The 18,150-nt window shown below is 45.3% G+C and overlaps 1 protein-coding gene across 1 annotated transcript in view; it reads right to left on the reverse strand.

Moving 5' to 3' along the window:
• Positions 1 to 18,150, reverse strand: part of SORCS3 (sortilin related VPS10 domain containing receptor 3) — a 415,691-nt gene that overhangs the window by 12,153 nt on the left and 385,388 nt on the right. The window contains exons 23-25 of the mRNA XM_035133724.3: positions 16,082 to 16,213; positions 10,622 to 10,721; positions 8,006 to 8,111 (exon numbers count right to left, since the gene is read on the reverse strand). Coding sequence (XP_034989615.3) covers positions 8,006 to 8,111; positions 10,622 to 10,721; positions 16,082 to 16,213 — 338 coding nt within the window. The remainder of the gene's footprint in view (positions 1 to 8,005; positions 8,112 to 10,621; positions 10,722 to 16,081; positions 16,214 to 18,150) is intronic.

An 18,150-nucleotide genomic window follows, 5' to 3' on the forward strand; every position in this document is an offset into this window, starting at 1 on the left:
ATCTTCCATTTGTTATTAGGAGCAGCTACATTCTTTTAGGCAGAGGGGGAGCGAGCTGTGAGTTGATTGAAGATGCAGTAAGGATCCCATCAAGAAACCAGTGAGACCCAAGAACAGTATCTCAGGCAAGTTAAAGCTCTTGTCTCCTTGTCTCCTTTGCTCTATGCTCCTGCCTAGGTACTAAGAGTTATTTCTGTTGCTGTTTCTTGGTTTCTTCTGCTCAGAAACAGGTATATTAAAAAACAATAACGCATAGCATAGAATCTAGTTTGGGTGGTTTTTTTTTAAGTAATAAGTGAACCTGTCTTAATTGTTTGAACTGCATATGTTATTTTAAGAGCATAAGACAAGCCTGCTGGATAGTGGCCCATCTTGTCCAGCATCTTGTTGTCACAGGGGTCACCAGATGCCTGTGGAAAGCCTGCAAGCTGGACATGAGCACAAGACATTTTGGCACATTGACTCTCTAAGGGTAGGAGGAGACCAGCAGTGCCTCCTATTTGCCAAGAGGCCACTGTAGAGGCAGCATGGCGGAGTTGGGGGGGGGGCGGCTGCTGAGAAGACAGATCTGGCCTTCAGGGAGTGTGCTGCAGCTCCAGCAGCAGGCAATATGTTCCATGGATGCCGGATCTGTTGCCCCTCTGCAACTTGCCGCCTGAGGCAGTTGCCTCACCTTGCCTCATGGGTGGGCTGGCCCTGGTCTAAGAGCACTCTGCTCACCTGTGATTTCCAACAACTGGTATTGAGAGGATGATGCTTCTGATAGTGGAGGTAGAACATTACTATCATGGCTAGTTGTCATTGATAGCCTTTTCCACCAGGAATTTGTCTAATCCTGTTTGAAATCAATCTACATTGGTGGCAATCACTGTCTCCTAGGGGAGCAGGTTCCATAGTTTAACTATTTGCTGCATGAAGAAGTACTTTCTTTTTTCTGTCTTGAATCTTTAAAGATTCTGCTCCATTCAGATTTCTTTAACAACATTATGATACTGGCAGTTTCCAATTCCACTCCCAATTATCCCTAGAATGGAATTTGCCTTTTTACACAGCTGTTGCACACTGGGTTGATCTCTTCACAAAGCTCTCTACTACCACACCAATGTTTTATCACTGCCAGTTCATACCTCATAAGTGTATATGTGAAATTATTATTATTATTTTGCCTTGACATTCTTCACATTGCACTTGCTTATATTGTAGTCCACTTGGCACTTTACTGCCCATTCATTCAATTTGGAGAGGTCCTTCTATTTATTTAAACTTCTGCATCCCACTTTATAAATTCAATAGGTTTTTTAAGCCAGCAGCTCATAAGGCAACTGTATTGCTCAGTCTTGTAAATACCTAGTTTCAGTTGTGATACTAGTTTTCCTTAGCACTAGCTTTATTCAGCAATGGCAGCTTCGGCTGTTCTTGAACAGCCTGGTCATTTGAGCTTGCTCAGACCTCAGTTTGCAGAATGCATGGTGTGCAACTGCAGACCACGGGTTGCATATTGCATTTACAGCAGCATCCCTAGGCCCTTTATCAGTAACCCCAAGCACAAACAATTCCAAGAGGTGGGGTTTCTATTGCCCAACAAACCGCTTAGAGATTTTACTGCAATCAAGCAGCATACAAATTTTGTTAAATAAAAATATCTCTCAAACTCTGCAGGTCCTCGTTTTAGTTCCTGCCAGCTTTGGCAGGAAGGAATTCCTCTCTTTAATGTCAAGTCCCTCCCCTTCCGCTTCATTCAGGGTGCCTGTCCACTTTCTATCTCTCTGTGTGCTGGGATAGGTGGGGTTCTGCACCCACTCTTGAGCAGTTGTAAGAGCAGGATGGGGTGAGGGGGAAAAGCTGCAGCAGGTGGAGATGTGAATATGCCGCTTACAGAGAGGCAGTCCCTCCCCGACATGAAGGCCATAAAGTTAACAGAGCCCATCTGGGCTTGCACCTGGCATCTCTAATTTAAACTCATCTCCTGCACTGATGTAGCTTTATTGTTAAATTCCCAGGGGGCTCATGCCAGCACTGGCAGCGCTCATCTGTTCTTCAGAGAGGCAGGAAACTTTGATGTGAAGCAAATGGAAAAATGCAGAGGATATAGGAAGACTGGAAGGTGCTCCATGAAAATGCTATCTTTTCAAAGCAAGGGATCATATATTTATATAATGCTTATATGCATTTTCTTCTGATATGACCACTATCCCCTCCCCCATTTTTATTTGTTGTGGGAGAGTGCTACATGTGTACAATTTTTGATGCAGTCCCTATGGAACACTTGTGGGACCAAAGGTTGATGGCAGTTTATGCATGGTACTTTGTGACTTTTCTTCTGCTCGATCACTTCCAGTCTGTTAGAATTACAGAATATCCACTCCAATGTCCAGTCCTGAAATTTCCCTTTATCCATTGACAGTGCAAGGGGATACCACATCAAGGGCAGGTGGAAAGCTTGAAAACATTCCAACCAAGAAGCCGTGTTCCACATCAGAACTTCCACTAAAGGAGGTTAGTAGAGTTCATTGTTTCCTTGGGGATTCTTTAAAACAAGCCATACCTCATGTGAAAGCTGACATGGTTATTGTCCTTTTAAATTGTGTTTCCAACCATGCAAATTCAGAATTTGCATTGATGGACAGATTTTACCCAGCCTTAATTTGGTCCTGGAAAGATTTATCCCCAGGTAAGTTGGGTTTTGTTCCTCTCCTGTCCATCTAGGTTCATAGAAAGGTGACCGAGTAGGTCTGAGAATGCAGAACTTCATGCCATTCTAGAGACATTTCTGCTTCTTGGCTTGAACAAGTATAAAACTAGCACTTGTGAGACTGACCATTTCACACAGCATAGTAAAACCAGCCTACACCATCCAAGATGCTTTTGTAGCTATGTCAGTACAGGTTATCCTGGATTTTTACAGGTAACCATTCTTTGGGCTGCTGCTATTGCTATGCCCTAAATGGTGACAATTATCTTGTAATGAAATCTTTGATGAAGTCCCTTTTGGGGATCTGGAGAATTGCATGTTGAACATGTATCTGGGATATCTGGATTAATCAAACTGCAGATCAGTGATTGACCAACTAATCTCAGCATTAGTTCCCTCCTTGCAAATCAGATCAAATATGAATCGCCTACTTTAAAGACACTTTGCACATTTTGGTGCCATAAAATAGCACGTTGTGGCGTATAAAATGAATTGATAGAAGGCAATACAGAATATAAGACTCTCAAGTTTATTATCTGCATTTTCTGTGCCTGTCATTCATGACATATATAATAATCAAGATAAAAAATGGCAATGATTCCAATTAGTAACCTCATTTCTTCAAATGTGGCAGAAACGCAGGGAGTTGGACAGAGCTGCTGCATGTGTACATTTTCCATTGAAGCAGATGCTCCTGGGTACCAGCATCTTTGACTACCTGATACCGCACTTTTTGCTCCATAGGATGCACCTGACCATAGGACATACCTTGTTTTTAGAAGAGGGAAACAAGAAAAAAATTTTTCCTGGTTTTCCTCCTCTAAAAGGCTGGGAGGGGGGCACTGGAGGGGGAGCAGAGGAGGCAGCGGCGGCGGAGGGACCAGACCGACGAAGGGGGCGGGGAGCAGGGAAGGAGCAGCTGCTGCCTGCCCCTCCTTCCCTGCTGCCCATCAAACCTCTCCCCCCTCCACTGCTCATAAAAGCAGGCATTTGAAAGCGGCAGCGGCGAAGGGGGGAGGAAGATGCTTCACGGAGCAGGGAGGGAGGGGCAGGGCTTTCTCTCCGCTCGTCCTTGTCCCTCCACTGCCACCCACCTCTTGCAAGAACAGGCATTGGGAGAGGCGCAGCACCCCGATGCCTGCTCTTGTGAGTGGAGGAGGTAGGGACTTTGCTCCATAAGATGCACAGGGATTTTCCCTTCCTGTTTAGAAGGGGGAAAGTGCATCCCATGGAGTGAAAAATACAGTAGGTGACATGCAGGAGGATACTGGGGCTGGGAACCCTAAGCAAGTTTACTTCTGTTTAGAGCTGATATTTAGGTAAAGAAAATCCAACAGTGAGCCACTGACTAGAAAACAATACAGTTAGAATGAATGATCATCAATAGAATAACCCAGTATTGCAACCTACTTATAGCAAAAAATGCCTTTCATATATAAAAAAGTTGCTAAGCAATAGTAGATTAGGGTCAGTAAATGACACTGGTTAGATGTGTTTATACATATAAATGTTGTAGATCTAGCTCCCAAAATTCATTGGTGAAGTTGCAGCATTCCATTGAAGCACAATGAAGACAATTATATAATCTTTACACAATCAGACATCTGGAAAGGGGCATATTAAGGACTGAAATGATGCTGGTCTCTTTAGACAAGCTGCTTCCTGAGATGACAACCCTAGAGTTGGTATGCAATTCTTCCAGCAAGGAAAAATTGTACATTTTTAGATCACTCAGTCCCACAATGACCCAGTGACATAGATCTCTATGTAAAAAACAGTCAGCTGTATTGACCCTTGTATCATTTCAGAAGGAAGACCAGTGGATGCACACATAACTAATGTCACCGATGGGACTATAGGTGGATACATATTCTTACTATCACTGTACTGGAACCAGCAATCTGGTTAAAAATACATCAGGCTTTGTATCCTGGATGACAACTTGACATGACTGGAAGCTCTGGAGAGTTAGAAGGGTTAAACGGCAATGGAGAAAGCAGTAAGTGATTATACCCAACAACCAACAAAGGTTTTCTGTACAGTGGTGCCTCGCTAGACGGAATTAATTCGTTCCACGGGTCAATTCGTGTAACGAATTCTTCGTCTAGCGAGTCCCGGTTTCCCATAGGAATGCATTGAAACTTAATCAATGCGTTCCTATGGGCTCCGGGGGACTGGCGGCGGGGAAGGCAGGCAGGCGCTTGCTCTCTTGCCTGCCTGCCTTCCCCACCGCCTGTCACACGAAGATCGGAGGGTGCCGCTTGCCGGGGCTTGTCAACCCCGGCAAACAGCGCCCACCGATCTTCGGATCTGTCCCCTGATGCGCTACGGCTCGGAGAAGCAGGCAGGGAGACGGCAACAGCCCGCAGCTTCCCGGACGGTTGCCATCTCCCTGCCTGCTTCCCCGAGCCGAAGCGCATCGGGGGAGGGAGCCAAATTCCTCCCCTTCTTCCCGCTGCTGCCAAGCCAGTCCGAGCCGAAGTGCGGCGCGGCAGGGGGCTTTTCTCCCTCTTGGGGGAATGCAAACGGCGAAAAGCCCCCGCTGCTGACTGCCTTCAGCTGGGGGACTGGCTGGGCGACAGCGGGAAGAAGGTCCTGCCTCCCCCCCATCCCGCCTGACACACAGTGGGGGATCGTAGGGGCGCCGGGCGGGTCTCTTTGCTGTGAGGGGGTGAAGCGACAGCAGCGGCTGAGCGCACCCCGGGCAAAGAGACCCGCTGCCATGGACGCGGGTCTCTTTGCCCGGGGAGGTGTGCTTAGCCTCCGGTCGCCGCCGCCTGTCAGCTGTTGAGTGGCTTTAGGCCGCTCTCCAGAGGCACGCGCGTGCCTCAAGACAGCGGCCTGAAGCCGCTCAGCAGGTGACAGGCGCAGTGGAGGCAGCCCCAGGCGCCCCAGCTTTCTCAGGGAAGGCAAGCGGGGGACACGTAGCCCGCCTGCTTGCCTTCCCCGAGAAGGCAGTCAGCAGCGGGGGCTTTTCGCAGTTTGCGTTCCCCCGAGGGGGAGGCAAATGACGAACAGCCCCTGTAGGTCACTGCCTTCGGCTTGGGGACTGGCTGGGCGACAGCGGGAAGAAGGGGAGGAATTCCTCCCCTTCTTCCCGCTGTCGCCCAGCCAGTCCCCCAGCCAAAGTGCGGTGCGGGAGGTGGCTTTTCATCGTTTTCCTCCCCCTTGGGGGAACGCAAACTGCGAAAAGCCCCCGCTGCTGACTGGCTTGGCGGCGGCGGGATGAAGGGGAGGAATTCCTCCCTTCTTCCCGCTGCCGCCAAGCCAAAGCCGCCTTCCCTCGGCAGCAGCCACCGCTTTGTGCCGGGAGAAGCGGTTCCTCTGCTTCTCCCGCCGTCGCCTGGCACAAAGCCGGTTTCGCTGCCTGGCTTCAGACGGAGGCTGCCAAGGGAAGCAGCTGTGTGCCATGTGGCGGCGGGATAAGCGGCTCCTCCCCTTCTCCAACTGCCGCCTGGCACAAAGCCGACGGGTGTCCATGGCATGGTAGTGGGGGGAGAAGTGGGGGAACGGATCAGTTCCTCCACTTCTCCCCCCTTCTTCCCGCGCTACAGCCCTTTGTGTTCCGCTGGTCTCTGCCGGTTGCCCCTCACCGGCAGAGACCAGCAGAAACGAACTGCAGTGCAGGAAGAAGGAAAAGGAAGATCAGCTGAGAGGCGGTGACAGCTGTCAGCGCCTATCAGCTGATCTTCCTTTGCCTTCTTCCTGTGTTGCAGCTCATTCCCCTTTGCTAGACGAATGCCCCTAGGTTTTGCAATCGGAGGTTTTTATAACCACATTTCGCAAGACGAAGCGGTGGCCATAAAAAATCTCATCATTTTGCGAGGCAACCTCCGATCGCAAAACCTATTCGTATAGCGGAAAATTCGTCTTACAGGGCATTCGTCTAGCGAGGCACCACTGTATTCACCAAGCAGAACTTCAAAAAAAGAAAGACAAATGTTTATGTCCCATCTGTTGCTGTAGAGACAGTGTTCAAGGTGCCTTACAACATTCTGAAAATGCTAAATAAATTAAATAATTAGCAGCACAATAAAAATAAGTACCCTAAAGACAGGGACAGAGACATAGCAGATAAGAGCTGCCTAAAATGCAAGGGTTAGGAAACAAGACCTTATCACTTACCATGCATTTTAAGCCCCCTACCATGCACTGAATAGACACTGGGGTCTATGCTATTCGCCCCACCCCTCATGTTGTTTGGGTCAACTAGCTCTGCCGCCCGTGCATTGAGGATGAACTTGCACAGAAGTGAATCAAACATGCTTAGAAGTCTCTGCCTGTAGGCTTCCATGTGTCCTGGAGCTTGTGCAAGAATCTAGGACATGGGGAAACCTATGCATACCCTCATGTGACAAGTTTACCTGCTGGTGCCCCTTCTCAACTCGTGGCATCCAGTGGAACTAGTTAGCTTGCGTGACATCCAAAGGGGTGGGAAGAGACTGTCATGGCTCGCTGGCCCCCTGAATATGTGGAGCCCCTTTAATGTAATCACTTGCACTGTCATATACAGCGAAGGTGTCGTTCCATGTGAAATGGCGGCCCCTTGTCCCTTGCTTCTTAACCCCACCTCCCACATACTGAGATGCAGCGGCGTGGTGAGCTGCCGCGACACCCAGCAGCAAATTGCCATGCACCTGGGGGGGGGTGTCGCTACATAACGACGCATTTGTGCTACGTAGAGGGGGATCGTGCCCCCCCACCGCGACTTCTAAATGGAGCCTAAACGGAGTGTCCAGGCTCCAGGTAGATAGCCTACTGCCGCGCCGTGCCGAGCGGGCTTTTTATCGGGAGGCTGGTGGGGCTCGCCTTGGGAGTCGCTGGGTGGGGCGCTGACTGTCACTCGCCCTATGCCCCCTAGCTCCGCCCCTGCTGAGGTGTCCTGTTCTCATACCGCTTCTCCAAAGGGGAGTTTTGCAAAGGTGCCTGCCCACCTTGGAGGTATCACCATTCTGATTTGGACAAGGTATTTCCTATCCTGCTGCGCAGCACATGTGACTGGAATAAGAACTGAGTGGAAGTAGTTACGCTGAGAAAAGCCTCAGAAGTTAGGCGAGAATGTGCTTCATCCTATTTCCCCAGTTTGAGAGGATGCTGCGTGAAACTCATCCATTCTGAGCACACACGGCTCTGTAGACAGTTATGCCCACAACACACATCTTGATTTCTCGCATCCACACCTTGTAGGAATGTCCTGTCCTCCCTCCCCCCTTTCCCCTCAAGCCATAAGCCTTAAAACGTCTTTGAAATCCAGGTTCTGAAAGTTCATCTTCAGGCAGATTTTCTGTAAATCACAGAGGAGCAGCAACATACCTTTTAAACTTGTAGATTAAAAAAACGGCCAAGCCCACGAAGACCACCGACAGCAGCATCAACATGGCTGAACTGCTGTGCCCGGCACCAGAGTCGACAAGAGGTGCTGGGGAATGAAAGAGCAACATGTTATGTGGAGAAGTCTTTAACTGCAGGGGGGGGGAGTAAGAGGAGACAAGCCATTCTCTTTCCTTTACTGCCTCTTCTTGTTTACTAGCACAGGCATGTGGCACATGCTGTGTGAGAAAAGACAACTCACATGGACAAGAGAAAAAAAATGACACCCCCCCTTTAACACAAAGCTATAATTTCTACACCAACATAATAAAAATGGAAGCTGCAGGCTGTGTGCAGACAAGCAGAGGGGAGAAGCCCTGCTCCACCTCACTGCTTCAGTCTGCTTTAGCCTCAGCCTTTTTCATGGGTTTTGTTTAACAGTAAACCAATAAAAGCAAGCGGGAGGAGGCAGGGTTCAATCTCTTTTGAAGCTTGTGGCTTTGAATTTTGATTGGGGAAGGTGGATGCAAACACTAATAATAAATTCATTCATAATTCACCCACTGAATTAGTGTACATAGACTCAACAGCTTAATTTGCACATAACACTGAGCCGAAGTATGGCATAGCATGAGTAAGCAAACATGCAGGGTTTTTTTTTAATGCTTGTAAAGGTAAAGGACCCCTGGATGGTTAAGTCCAGTCAAAGGCGACTAAGGGGTTGTGGCACTCTTCTCACTTTCAGGCCGAGGGACAGCTTTCGGGGTCACGTGGCCAGCATGACTAAACTGCTTCTGGAGCAATGGAACACTGTGACAGAAGCCAGAGTGCACGAAAACGCCGTTTACCTTCCTACCACAGTGGTACCTATTTATCTACGTGCACTGATGTGCTTTCGAACTGCTTGGTTGGCAGAAGCTGGGACAGAGCAACGGGAACTCACCCCATTGCTAGGATTCGAACCACTGACCTTCTGATCAGCAAGCTCAAGAGACTCAGTGGTTTAGACCACAGCGCCACCCATGTCCCATTTTATGCTTGTATATTCCACCTTTCATCTAAGGAACTCAAGGAACACCATATTATCCTCACAACAATCCATTGAGATAGGTTAGGCCAGGCATCCCCAATCTGTGGCCCACCAGATGTTTTGGCCTACAACTCCCATGATCCCTAGCTAAGAGGACCAGTGGTCAGGGATGATGGGAATTGTAGTCCAAAACATCTGGAGGGCCGAAGTTTTGGGATGCCTGGGTTAGGCTAAGAGATGGTGACTAGCCCATAGATGATTGGGGTTATGAACTCTGTTCTCCCAAATTCCAGTCAAACACCTAACCATTACACCACACAGTTGCTGTGCTCCTCCTTCAGTCCAGCTGATCCATTGCCGCCCAAGACTAAGCCAATATTTGGCTTAGCATTACGTGTGAACCCAGAGTCATGGTTGGTCTAACAGACCAGTGAACCAGGAACAAACCTTGGTTACAATTCATACTTTGCCTGGAGCAACACAAACCATGAGCCTGGATTCAAACACAATGTGAAGCCAAACCATGGTTTAGCCCTGAGTAGCACAGCAGCAGCAGGACTGGGGGAGGAGTGCAGCAGCTGCAATCTTTGCTCTGGAAACCTACACATTTGCTCATTCACACTAAACCATGGTTTGGTTTGGTTTAATGTGGTGTGTGGAGTGAGAACAGGAGTGACCAGCATGCACTGCTAATTCCCCACAATGTTCAGAACATCACATGTGACTGCCACATTTAAATTAACCACAGTGCCAAAATTCACGCTAACCCAATTGGGTATGTGATTCTGGAAATTTTTGCTCAGGTCAGAATAATTAAAAAAGAGATTCTGCAGATCAGACTCCAGGACAGTTTTTTCAGTCGTAATCTGAAATGCACTTACCTCAGAGCAAGTCCCATTGAACTCAATAGGACTTGCTACTGACTAGTCAGGCATTAACTCTGTTAATGTTGTACTCCCAATGAAACTCTGATTGATTGTTGTGCGAATAAATGACCGAATCATCAGACCAAACAGCTTTCTCTTTGATGAGCCTCTTTGTTATTTGGATCAATTATATTGATTGTTTCTTGCAAATCTTTTATGTAATTGTCGTTCACCAACCAGAGCAAAACAAAAAACAAAACAAAAACACCTTGGGGTTTGTTTTTGCTTGTTCTTAGGGGGCAGCGAGCAGTTAACATTTTTCAAGTGGCTCTCTACTGTGGCTAGTGCTTAAGGGTCAGGGTGGTCAGGTAAAACAAAAGTAGCATCTCCAGGGGGCAATACAACAATGTACACCTGTGCACCTTACCATCAGCAAGCATATACCAATATTGCAAACTTGGAAGGGAACTCAGAGAGAACTGATAAGATATCTTACTGGATTATAAAGGAAATTGCCCTCCGCTTGTTTTTGGCCTTGTTTTTGTTTTGAACCAAGACATATCAAAAACTTCTCTAGCTAGAACTCTGGGAGTGATCTTCAAGTGTGGTGTCAAGGTCCATAGTCAGAAGGCAAACAATTACAAAGTTTCTTTGGCTTTCTTCCTAGTAGACCTAAGGCTAACTGCAAAGAGTTGCATTCTGTAGGGTTCCTTGCCGGCTTACCTAACGTTAGTTGAGTGACATACACAATGACTTCCACACCAGGCTTCAGCTCAAATTGGACCAGGTTCTGATTCAAAGCATTGAAGAGGATTTCAACAGCCTGAGGAAACAATGAATTATCCATAAACAATAGCACTTTGGAAACTACAGGAAGAGTCTCCACAGACACTTCCAATATACCAATGGAAAAGTCATCCTTTCATTGTCAGACCTTGCATAGCAAAAAGAGCACATAGTACCTTTTTTAAAGGGGGGAAATCCTCAACCAGCCCATGGATGACAGAGCATATTCTGTGGAGATGGAACTGACTGTCATGGAGCAAAAACCCAGGACAAAAATAGCTGGAAACCTTACCTGAGTCATTCCACACTGCGACATGTTGCTACAAATCCAATTTGTTTTTAAATTACTCCTACCATACAATTCCCACCCCCACACAGAAATGTTTTCATAACCCCTAAGTTACTCATATTGGGCACAGCTAGGTATTAAAGTGGCATCTTGAAGGGTGAGAAGCAGAAAATTTTCTGCTGGTTTAGTTTTGAATCATATGAAGTATAACACAAAACTCTCAGCATCCTTACAGCCAGGGCCTTTTTTTCCAGGCGGAACTAGCAGAAGCTCAGTTCCGGCACCTCTCAGGTGGGTGCCATTGCCATTATGAGAGAACAAGAGAGGCATTCATGGTGAGTTCCGGCATCTCTTTTTCTAGAAAAATAGAACTGCTTGAAGTTCCCTTTTTGCAAGGGTTCTCTGCCTCCTTTCCAACTGAAGTCCCTACACCTCATTCCACAGTGTTTAGGCTGGTTCCTCAACCCTCTCTGGGCAGAATTGTTGGGAGTGTCTAAGGGACTGTAGAGGGAAGAAAGGGATGGGGAATTTGAAATTTCCCTTTTGCAAGCTTCCTTCCCCTTGGGACTGTTATGACTGTTAGGGTCCAAGCCAATGTTGTTACCCTTTAACACTCATGACATACATCCAATTTCCATGCAGAAACTTCTTTCCATATTCAGATTGCCATTGCTGACTTGCAGGGGGGAAAACTGTCTTGTAACCTTTCAAGGCAAGATCTACATTTATAAGGGAAATAAATAGCCTTTCAAAGTTCAAAGCTTAGCATCTGAAGAGTCTACATTCTAAATATTTAGTTAACAATGCTGCCCAATGCAACTCGGCCATGTAGGTTCCTTATTAAACCTCACAATCTTGATAGTCTCAAGCCAAGTAACTAACTTAACTCCATCTGGGTATATGGAAACATACTGAACATTTGCAAGTTCTGAAATGACTTGGCGAGATAAAAGGGATCCTGATCAGTGTGCAGAAGTTAAATAAGAACTGGTGCAGTGTAGAGGTTAAAGACAGAAATCTCATCTGATGATGGAAGTTGAGGGATGATGGGAGTTGTAGTCCAACAACATCTGGGGACCCACAGGTTGAGAACTGCTGCAATTGATCTCAAGACAAAGTGCATGCACACTATATGAACGACAATGCCCGTCAACATGGGGGGGGGAATGACTTCCTCAAATAATTAATTGGGGGGGGCGAAGGCACCTAGGCCTCTAGGAGTTGGCTGCTATGCCTAGGGCAATTCAATAAAGCAAAATATATTTTTTTTCTTGTTTTCCTCCTATAAAAACTAGGTGTGTCCTATGGTCAGGTGCTTCTTATGGAGCGAAAAATACGGTATTTAGTAAAAAGTGCTGCCCAGTGCAACTCGGCCTATGTAGTTTCCTTATTAAACCTCACAATCTTGATAGCCTCAAAGCAAGTAACTAACTCCATCTTGGTGTATTAAAACATATTGAACATTTGCAAGTTCTGATGTGACTTGGCATGATAAAAGGGATCCTGATCAGTGTGCTCAAGTCAAATAAGAACTGGTGCAGTGTAGAGGTTAAAGACAGAAATCTCATCTGTGCTGTAAACACACTGAGAGAAATAACAATAACAGGGTTGGTGTAATGAATTAAAAACTATTGTATGTGAATTAGGGCTGAACAAAATGTTCCCACCCACTTTCAATTCTCTACCAGCTTTTCAAGCAAAAAACTAAGTGGTCATTTTGGTGGCAATTTTGTCCTCCTGAAGCCCTGTGCACTATTCGCTCCATGCAACACTTGATAAGAATATCCCCAGGTCTCAGGCAAGGGAGGGACAAATGAGAGTTTTGCTGCTGTTTCATCCAGTTTGCATTGGGGGGGGGGGGGAATCATTTAAAAAAAAAGGCAAAATGGCCGCAGCAGTTTCTGCTTCTACTGTAAGGGACATTGGACACCTCCAAGCCCTTAAAAATAAAAATAAATCACCCACCTCCACTGAAAAGGTGCTCATTTTGCCCCCCGATTTTGCACAATAAGTTTTCGCCTGGAAAATTTCAGCAATACGGTGAACATTGAAAATCACTCTGGAAATGCTAAGGACTATTCCTGGTTATTGAGCTGACATCCACAGGCTATTTGGCAGGCCATCAACAAGAGTAACTGGATTTTGCTGGAAAGTCTTTTTATACTTCCTGCTCCCCACAAGGCCTCCAGAAGTGATACCGCTGATTTAATCACTAGTTAATTTCTGCATGGAAGCTTAAGCAAGCTTGTGCTATTGTTCATGACTCTAATCTCACCTTAATATCACAATTGCTATTCATCACTGTAATTACCTATTTATTTAAGTAAATGGCTATTGAAACTTCCAGGTACAGTTTGTATGCAATATCCTAGCTGGGTTTATGGCTGAATACACTCTCAATAGGGAGCTGTAACCAATCCTGCGTGTCTGAAAAATGTAATTGCATGATACGTGTGTTTTCAAACATGGGTGTGGATCATTCATTATGTGGCATTAGGTGTCTCCCCCTCAAGTCGCTTCTATGATTTCAATATAGGGAGGAAAAAAACAGCTCAACAAGGACTCAACATGCTCAGTAGGCACAGAGTTCTGGAGTAGAGGGGATGGGTTGGAGTGTTAGGAACCCAGAACAAGTGCACACTCTGCTGCAACAATTTGTTGCGGGGTCCCACGGGTAGAATTATGGTATTCATTTATTCATTTAAAATATTTATATGCCACCCCATGATTATGTTCACAGAGTGATTGAGACAAAGATATAAACAGATTGAAATACATGAGTTAATCAATAAAACATTGAAAAACCCTCAATTGAAAGGGTTTTAAACTAATGGCAAATCAAAAGGTCTGTGGCAATAATAATAATAAAAGGTCTTCCTTCACCTGGCACCAAAATGACTTCAAGGAAGGTACCAGGTGAGTCTCTCTGGAGAAAGTGTTGCATAGCAAGGGGGCCATCATTGAAAAGGCCCCCTTGCCAGAAGCCACCCACTATACCTCACCTGGCTGGGTACCTGGAAAAGGATATTTTAAGTTCCAGGTAAGTGCATGTAGCAACGGGCAGACAGGAGACAGATACCCTGACTGAAAGCTATGAAGGATTTTCGAGGTCAAAACTGACACTTTGAATTGAGCCCAGAAATAGCCTGGCAAAGTCGCTGGCATGATATTCTTGTACTGTCTTGTAGCCTGAAAGTTGGGTGGGTAAACTGCTGTTAGAGTGACCAAATGCAAAGCGCTTTGTAGAAGGGCACATTTTGTCAGATCGAAAGTTATTGTACAGAGATTAGAAAAGCTGCATCTGCTGAAATTCTATATTCTAAACACCTATTAAAAATACAATGTCCTCCACTGAATCTGGTTCCTCTAATTATAGTAATTGCCTGGTACTGACAGATAATATTGATAGAGTGAGCATGCCAGAAATCTGTAGGAACAGTGAAAATCAATGGGAAGCAGTTCTCCTTGGATATCAAATGTATCGGAAGGACGAAGGAGCTGCATAAGGCGTGAAGCCCAATATATTTATATATATGGGTGACACCAAAATGCTAAAAGAATCCAGCAAGGCAGCTTAAGTAACAGGTGATTACAGCTACCTTCATGCTGACTGGGTAAGTGTTAAAGACAATATTGCAAGGTCCTAATGCTTCCCTTTAAAGCTCTAAATGGTTTCGAGCTCAAATACCCCTAAGTGGCTGGCCATATGGGCAAAGCAGCAGAACGGAGTTGCTGAAGTTCACCAAGAGGGAAGGGCGATGAGCAAGGCAAGGGAGATGCCTGCATAGTGTAGGTTCACCATGGGGAGTGATTTATTGGCTCTGGCATTGTACCCTCACAGCACCAACATCCCAGCTGCCTTGTCTGGGTAACTGGGTTTCTGTGCTGGTTCTAATAGGCCAGGCTGATGGTTGGAGATATATTATGAAGCACGTGCCACCTGGTCAAGAACACTTCTGTACACTGGCCAGTAGAAGAGGTCCCATATTTTATTTTCCTTGGAAAGGTAGCAGGGAGGCAAATTAATCCCAGGACAGGCTAGAAGAACATACTTCTACTACTGTATTTTATTCTGGCACAACTAGTTTAGTCATACCCATTGTTCAATGCTCCATAAGGATTAAAATGTTTCTAATGAAGAAATAATAAATAAAATGCATATATCTAATAAAGAGCTGTGCCTTAGGAAAGTTAGTCACACAGCTGCCTAGGAGAGAGGTACATCTTTGTTTCCTTGTAAGTGTGGTTGCAATTGGATACAATAGGTAGGACTTGTCCAATTGCTTGGAATCAGTGGCCCCAACCCTATTGAATTCAGCATATAGGCAAGTAGAAAACTGCCATGTCCATCCACCTCTTACTAAATTTCAATATCATTAAAAAAAAAAGTTCAAAGGTAGCTGAACAATGTCAATAGGAGGTGAAATCCAATCAGACAACTCTGAAGCTTCAAATGATATATGCCTACAAGTTCAACAAAGTACTCCATGAGAGGAATTCAACATAGCCCTGTAAACCTCTGATGAAGGGTGGGATATGAATTTAATAAATAAGAAGAAGATAAATAATAGCACTAAGAAGGCTGTTCCATCCGCGCAAGCATTTCAACTGATAGAATTATCTCCACTCTCTTCCTCCACATGTCATTTCTCCCAATCCCCTGGGCCAATCTGGAGAGAGACAGGGGGCCCGCAAGGGAAGGAGAGCGGCTGAAAAGCCCCATTGTACTTGCAGAAGACCTCACACTTGCTTTTGCCAGCAGAACTCATTAGTTGAATCTGGTAGAGGCAGATTTAGGGAAGCATGACTGGTTCGGTCGCACTGGGCATGGAGCCTTGGGGGGGGGGGTCGCAACTAGGAGGTACAATGGAAGGCAAGAGGTGGGAAGGGGATTTTGGTGCTGCTGAAATTGGAGGCCCCAAGGCCCACCACTGAATCTGGTCCCATATTTCATCCTCTATTTAAATCTCTAAAACAGTCAATTCCTAGGACATTGCGCAGAGATCAATATTTACAACAACTTGAGGAAATCAGCATTAGTGTGGTAATTTGCCACAAACCAGTCTTAATAGCTGGAATGCATGAAAAATGAGAAGGACTCTCCTTACCAGCTCCAGGTCACCTTCACTGCCTTTCCTTCTCTCAGAGGTGTTTTGATGGGGCAGGATGAAAAGCTCTGCAGAGGTGGGCAAACCATGGAACACGGCCACCAAAACTTGCTCTTCAGGGATGCCAGTCACCTAAAGAAGAGGACCAGAAGGAGGATGAGTAGTAATCATAAGGGTACTCTTTGTTCAACTTCTTGTATGAGTTCTAATATTAAAAGAGAAGATGAGAAAGCATTGGGTTCTTCTATACATGATATACCAAGACAAAGCCATATTTCTCAACAACCCCATAAAAATGAAAGTTGTGGTCATATCCTGCTACTGAGAAGATAGGTAAGAATATACTGGTAGACCTTGGATGATATGAAGTACATCAGCAAGATGTTCTGACACCCTAAATTATACTGCCGAAATGTAAAAGTGGTGTGGAGGGAGAGAGACAGTTGCTCCATTCAAGTATAGCACTCAAAATACATTCCTAACCTGAGATTTGAAACAGCAATCATGCATGATAACGTTCAAGAATCCAAAAAAAATCAGCTGCATTATTATAGAGTATATACATTTTTGGATGCCAGCTTTTTGCTGTTTGATCCTAAATAGGCTGCACAGTATGTTGTCCTAAAGGTAACATAAATGCAACATCAATACTAATAGTGTAGTATACAATTTATTGTATATTTCAATTGCATAAATAGTAATCAAGCCACATTATTTTCCCCCAGCTATATATAGCTGCTTAATAAAACTTCAAATGCAAAAAGCAGGTGTGATTGGACTAGGTAAAGGGGCCCCTGACCATCAGGTCCAGTCGTGTCCGACTCTGGGGTTGCGGCGCTCATCTCGCTCTATAGGCCAAGGGAGCCGGCGTTTGTCCGCAGACAGCTTCCGGGTCATGTGGCCAGCATGACAAAGCTGCTTCTGGCGAACCAGAGCAGCACACGGAAACGCCGTTTACCTTCCTGCCGGAGCGGTCCCTATTTATCTATTGTACTTTGATGCTTACGAACTGCTAGGTGGGCAGGAGCTGGGACCGAGCAACGGGAGCTCACCCCGTTGCAGGGATTCGAACCGCCGACCTTCTGATCAGCAAGCCCTAGACTCTGTGGTTTAAGCCACAGTGCCACCTGGGCTAGAATAGATCAAAAGTTTTCTTGGAAGCTGGCATATTCAAATAATGTACAGTACACGCTTGCAGTGTACATCTTGTTTGCAAGATGCTGAAAATGAAGCTTGCTTGCTTGCTTGCTTGCTTGCTTGCTTGCTTGCTTGCTTGCTTATTTATTTATTTATTTATTTATTTATTTATTTATTTATTTATTATCTCTGAGCAACAGGAATGCATTTGATCAAAGGGAGCAGAATCATCATTAAATCACACTGAGAAAGTTTTTCAACAGTGGGGATAACAAGCAGGCAAGAAACCTGCAAATTTTCACACTTTGTTTATCGAGTGCGAAAACTCAGTATGCCGAGCAAATCTTAAAAGGCAACATGAACATAAGCCATCTGCAATGAAAAAGAACAAATAATAATAAAAAGAAATTTGAGACAAAATAACTGAGTGCCTTAATGGTCTGGAGCTTTCCCGGATCCAATTTTACAGTCTTCCTATCTTTATATCATTCTTATCTCCTAATGTCACAAGGTGAGTGTTGATGCTTATATAGCCAAAACAGTGCTACCCACATACAGGACAGATGTATCAGCAGGCTCAGGAGACCCCTTAAGTTTACAAAAGTATGCAATATATTTTAAAAAGGAAAAAAAAGTGGGCAAATGCCCTTCCAAAAGAGAAAAGCAGATTGTGCATATGTGTGCAACTCTCACACAGTGCAACTCAATTATTGTTTCTCAAATGAAAGCAACAGGGCATGGTTCTAGAAATGAATAAAAATATGGAATCCAAAGAATAGTCTCTCTTAAGCTGATTAGTCATTGTAGCCCAGGAATCTAAAAAGATGTTGATCTCGAAGAAGTGAAATATGAAGTGCAATGGTCATGGACAACCATATACTTACTGGAATCATGAGAAATTCCTAAATCTATATACAGTAATGACAATAATA

The sequence above is a fragment of the Zootoca vivipara genome, chromosome 5, assembly GCF_965207765.1.
Source record: "Zootoca vivipara chromosome 5, rZooViv2.hap1.1, whole genome shotgun sequence".
Taxonomy (NCBI): Eukaryota; Metazoa; Chordata; class Lepidosauria; order Squamata; family Lacertidae; genus Zootoca; species Zootoca vivipara.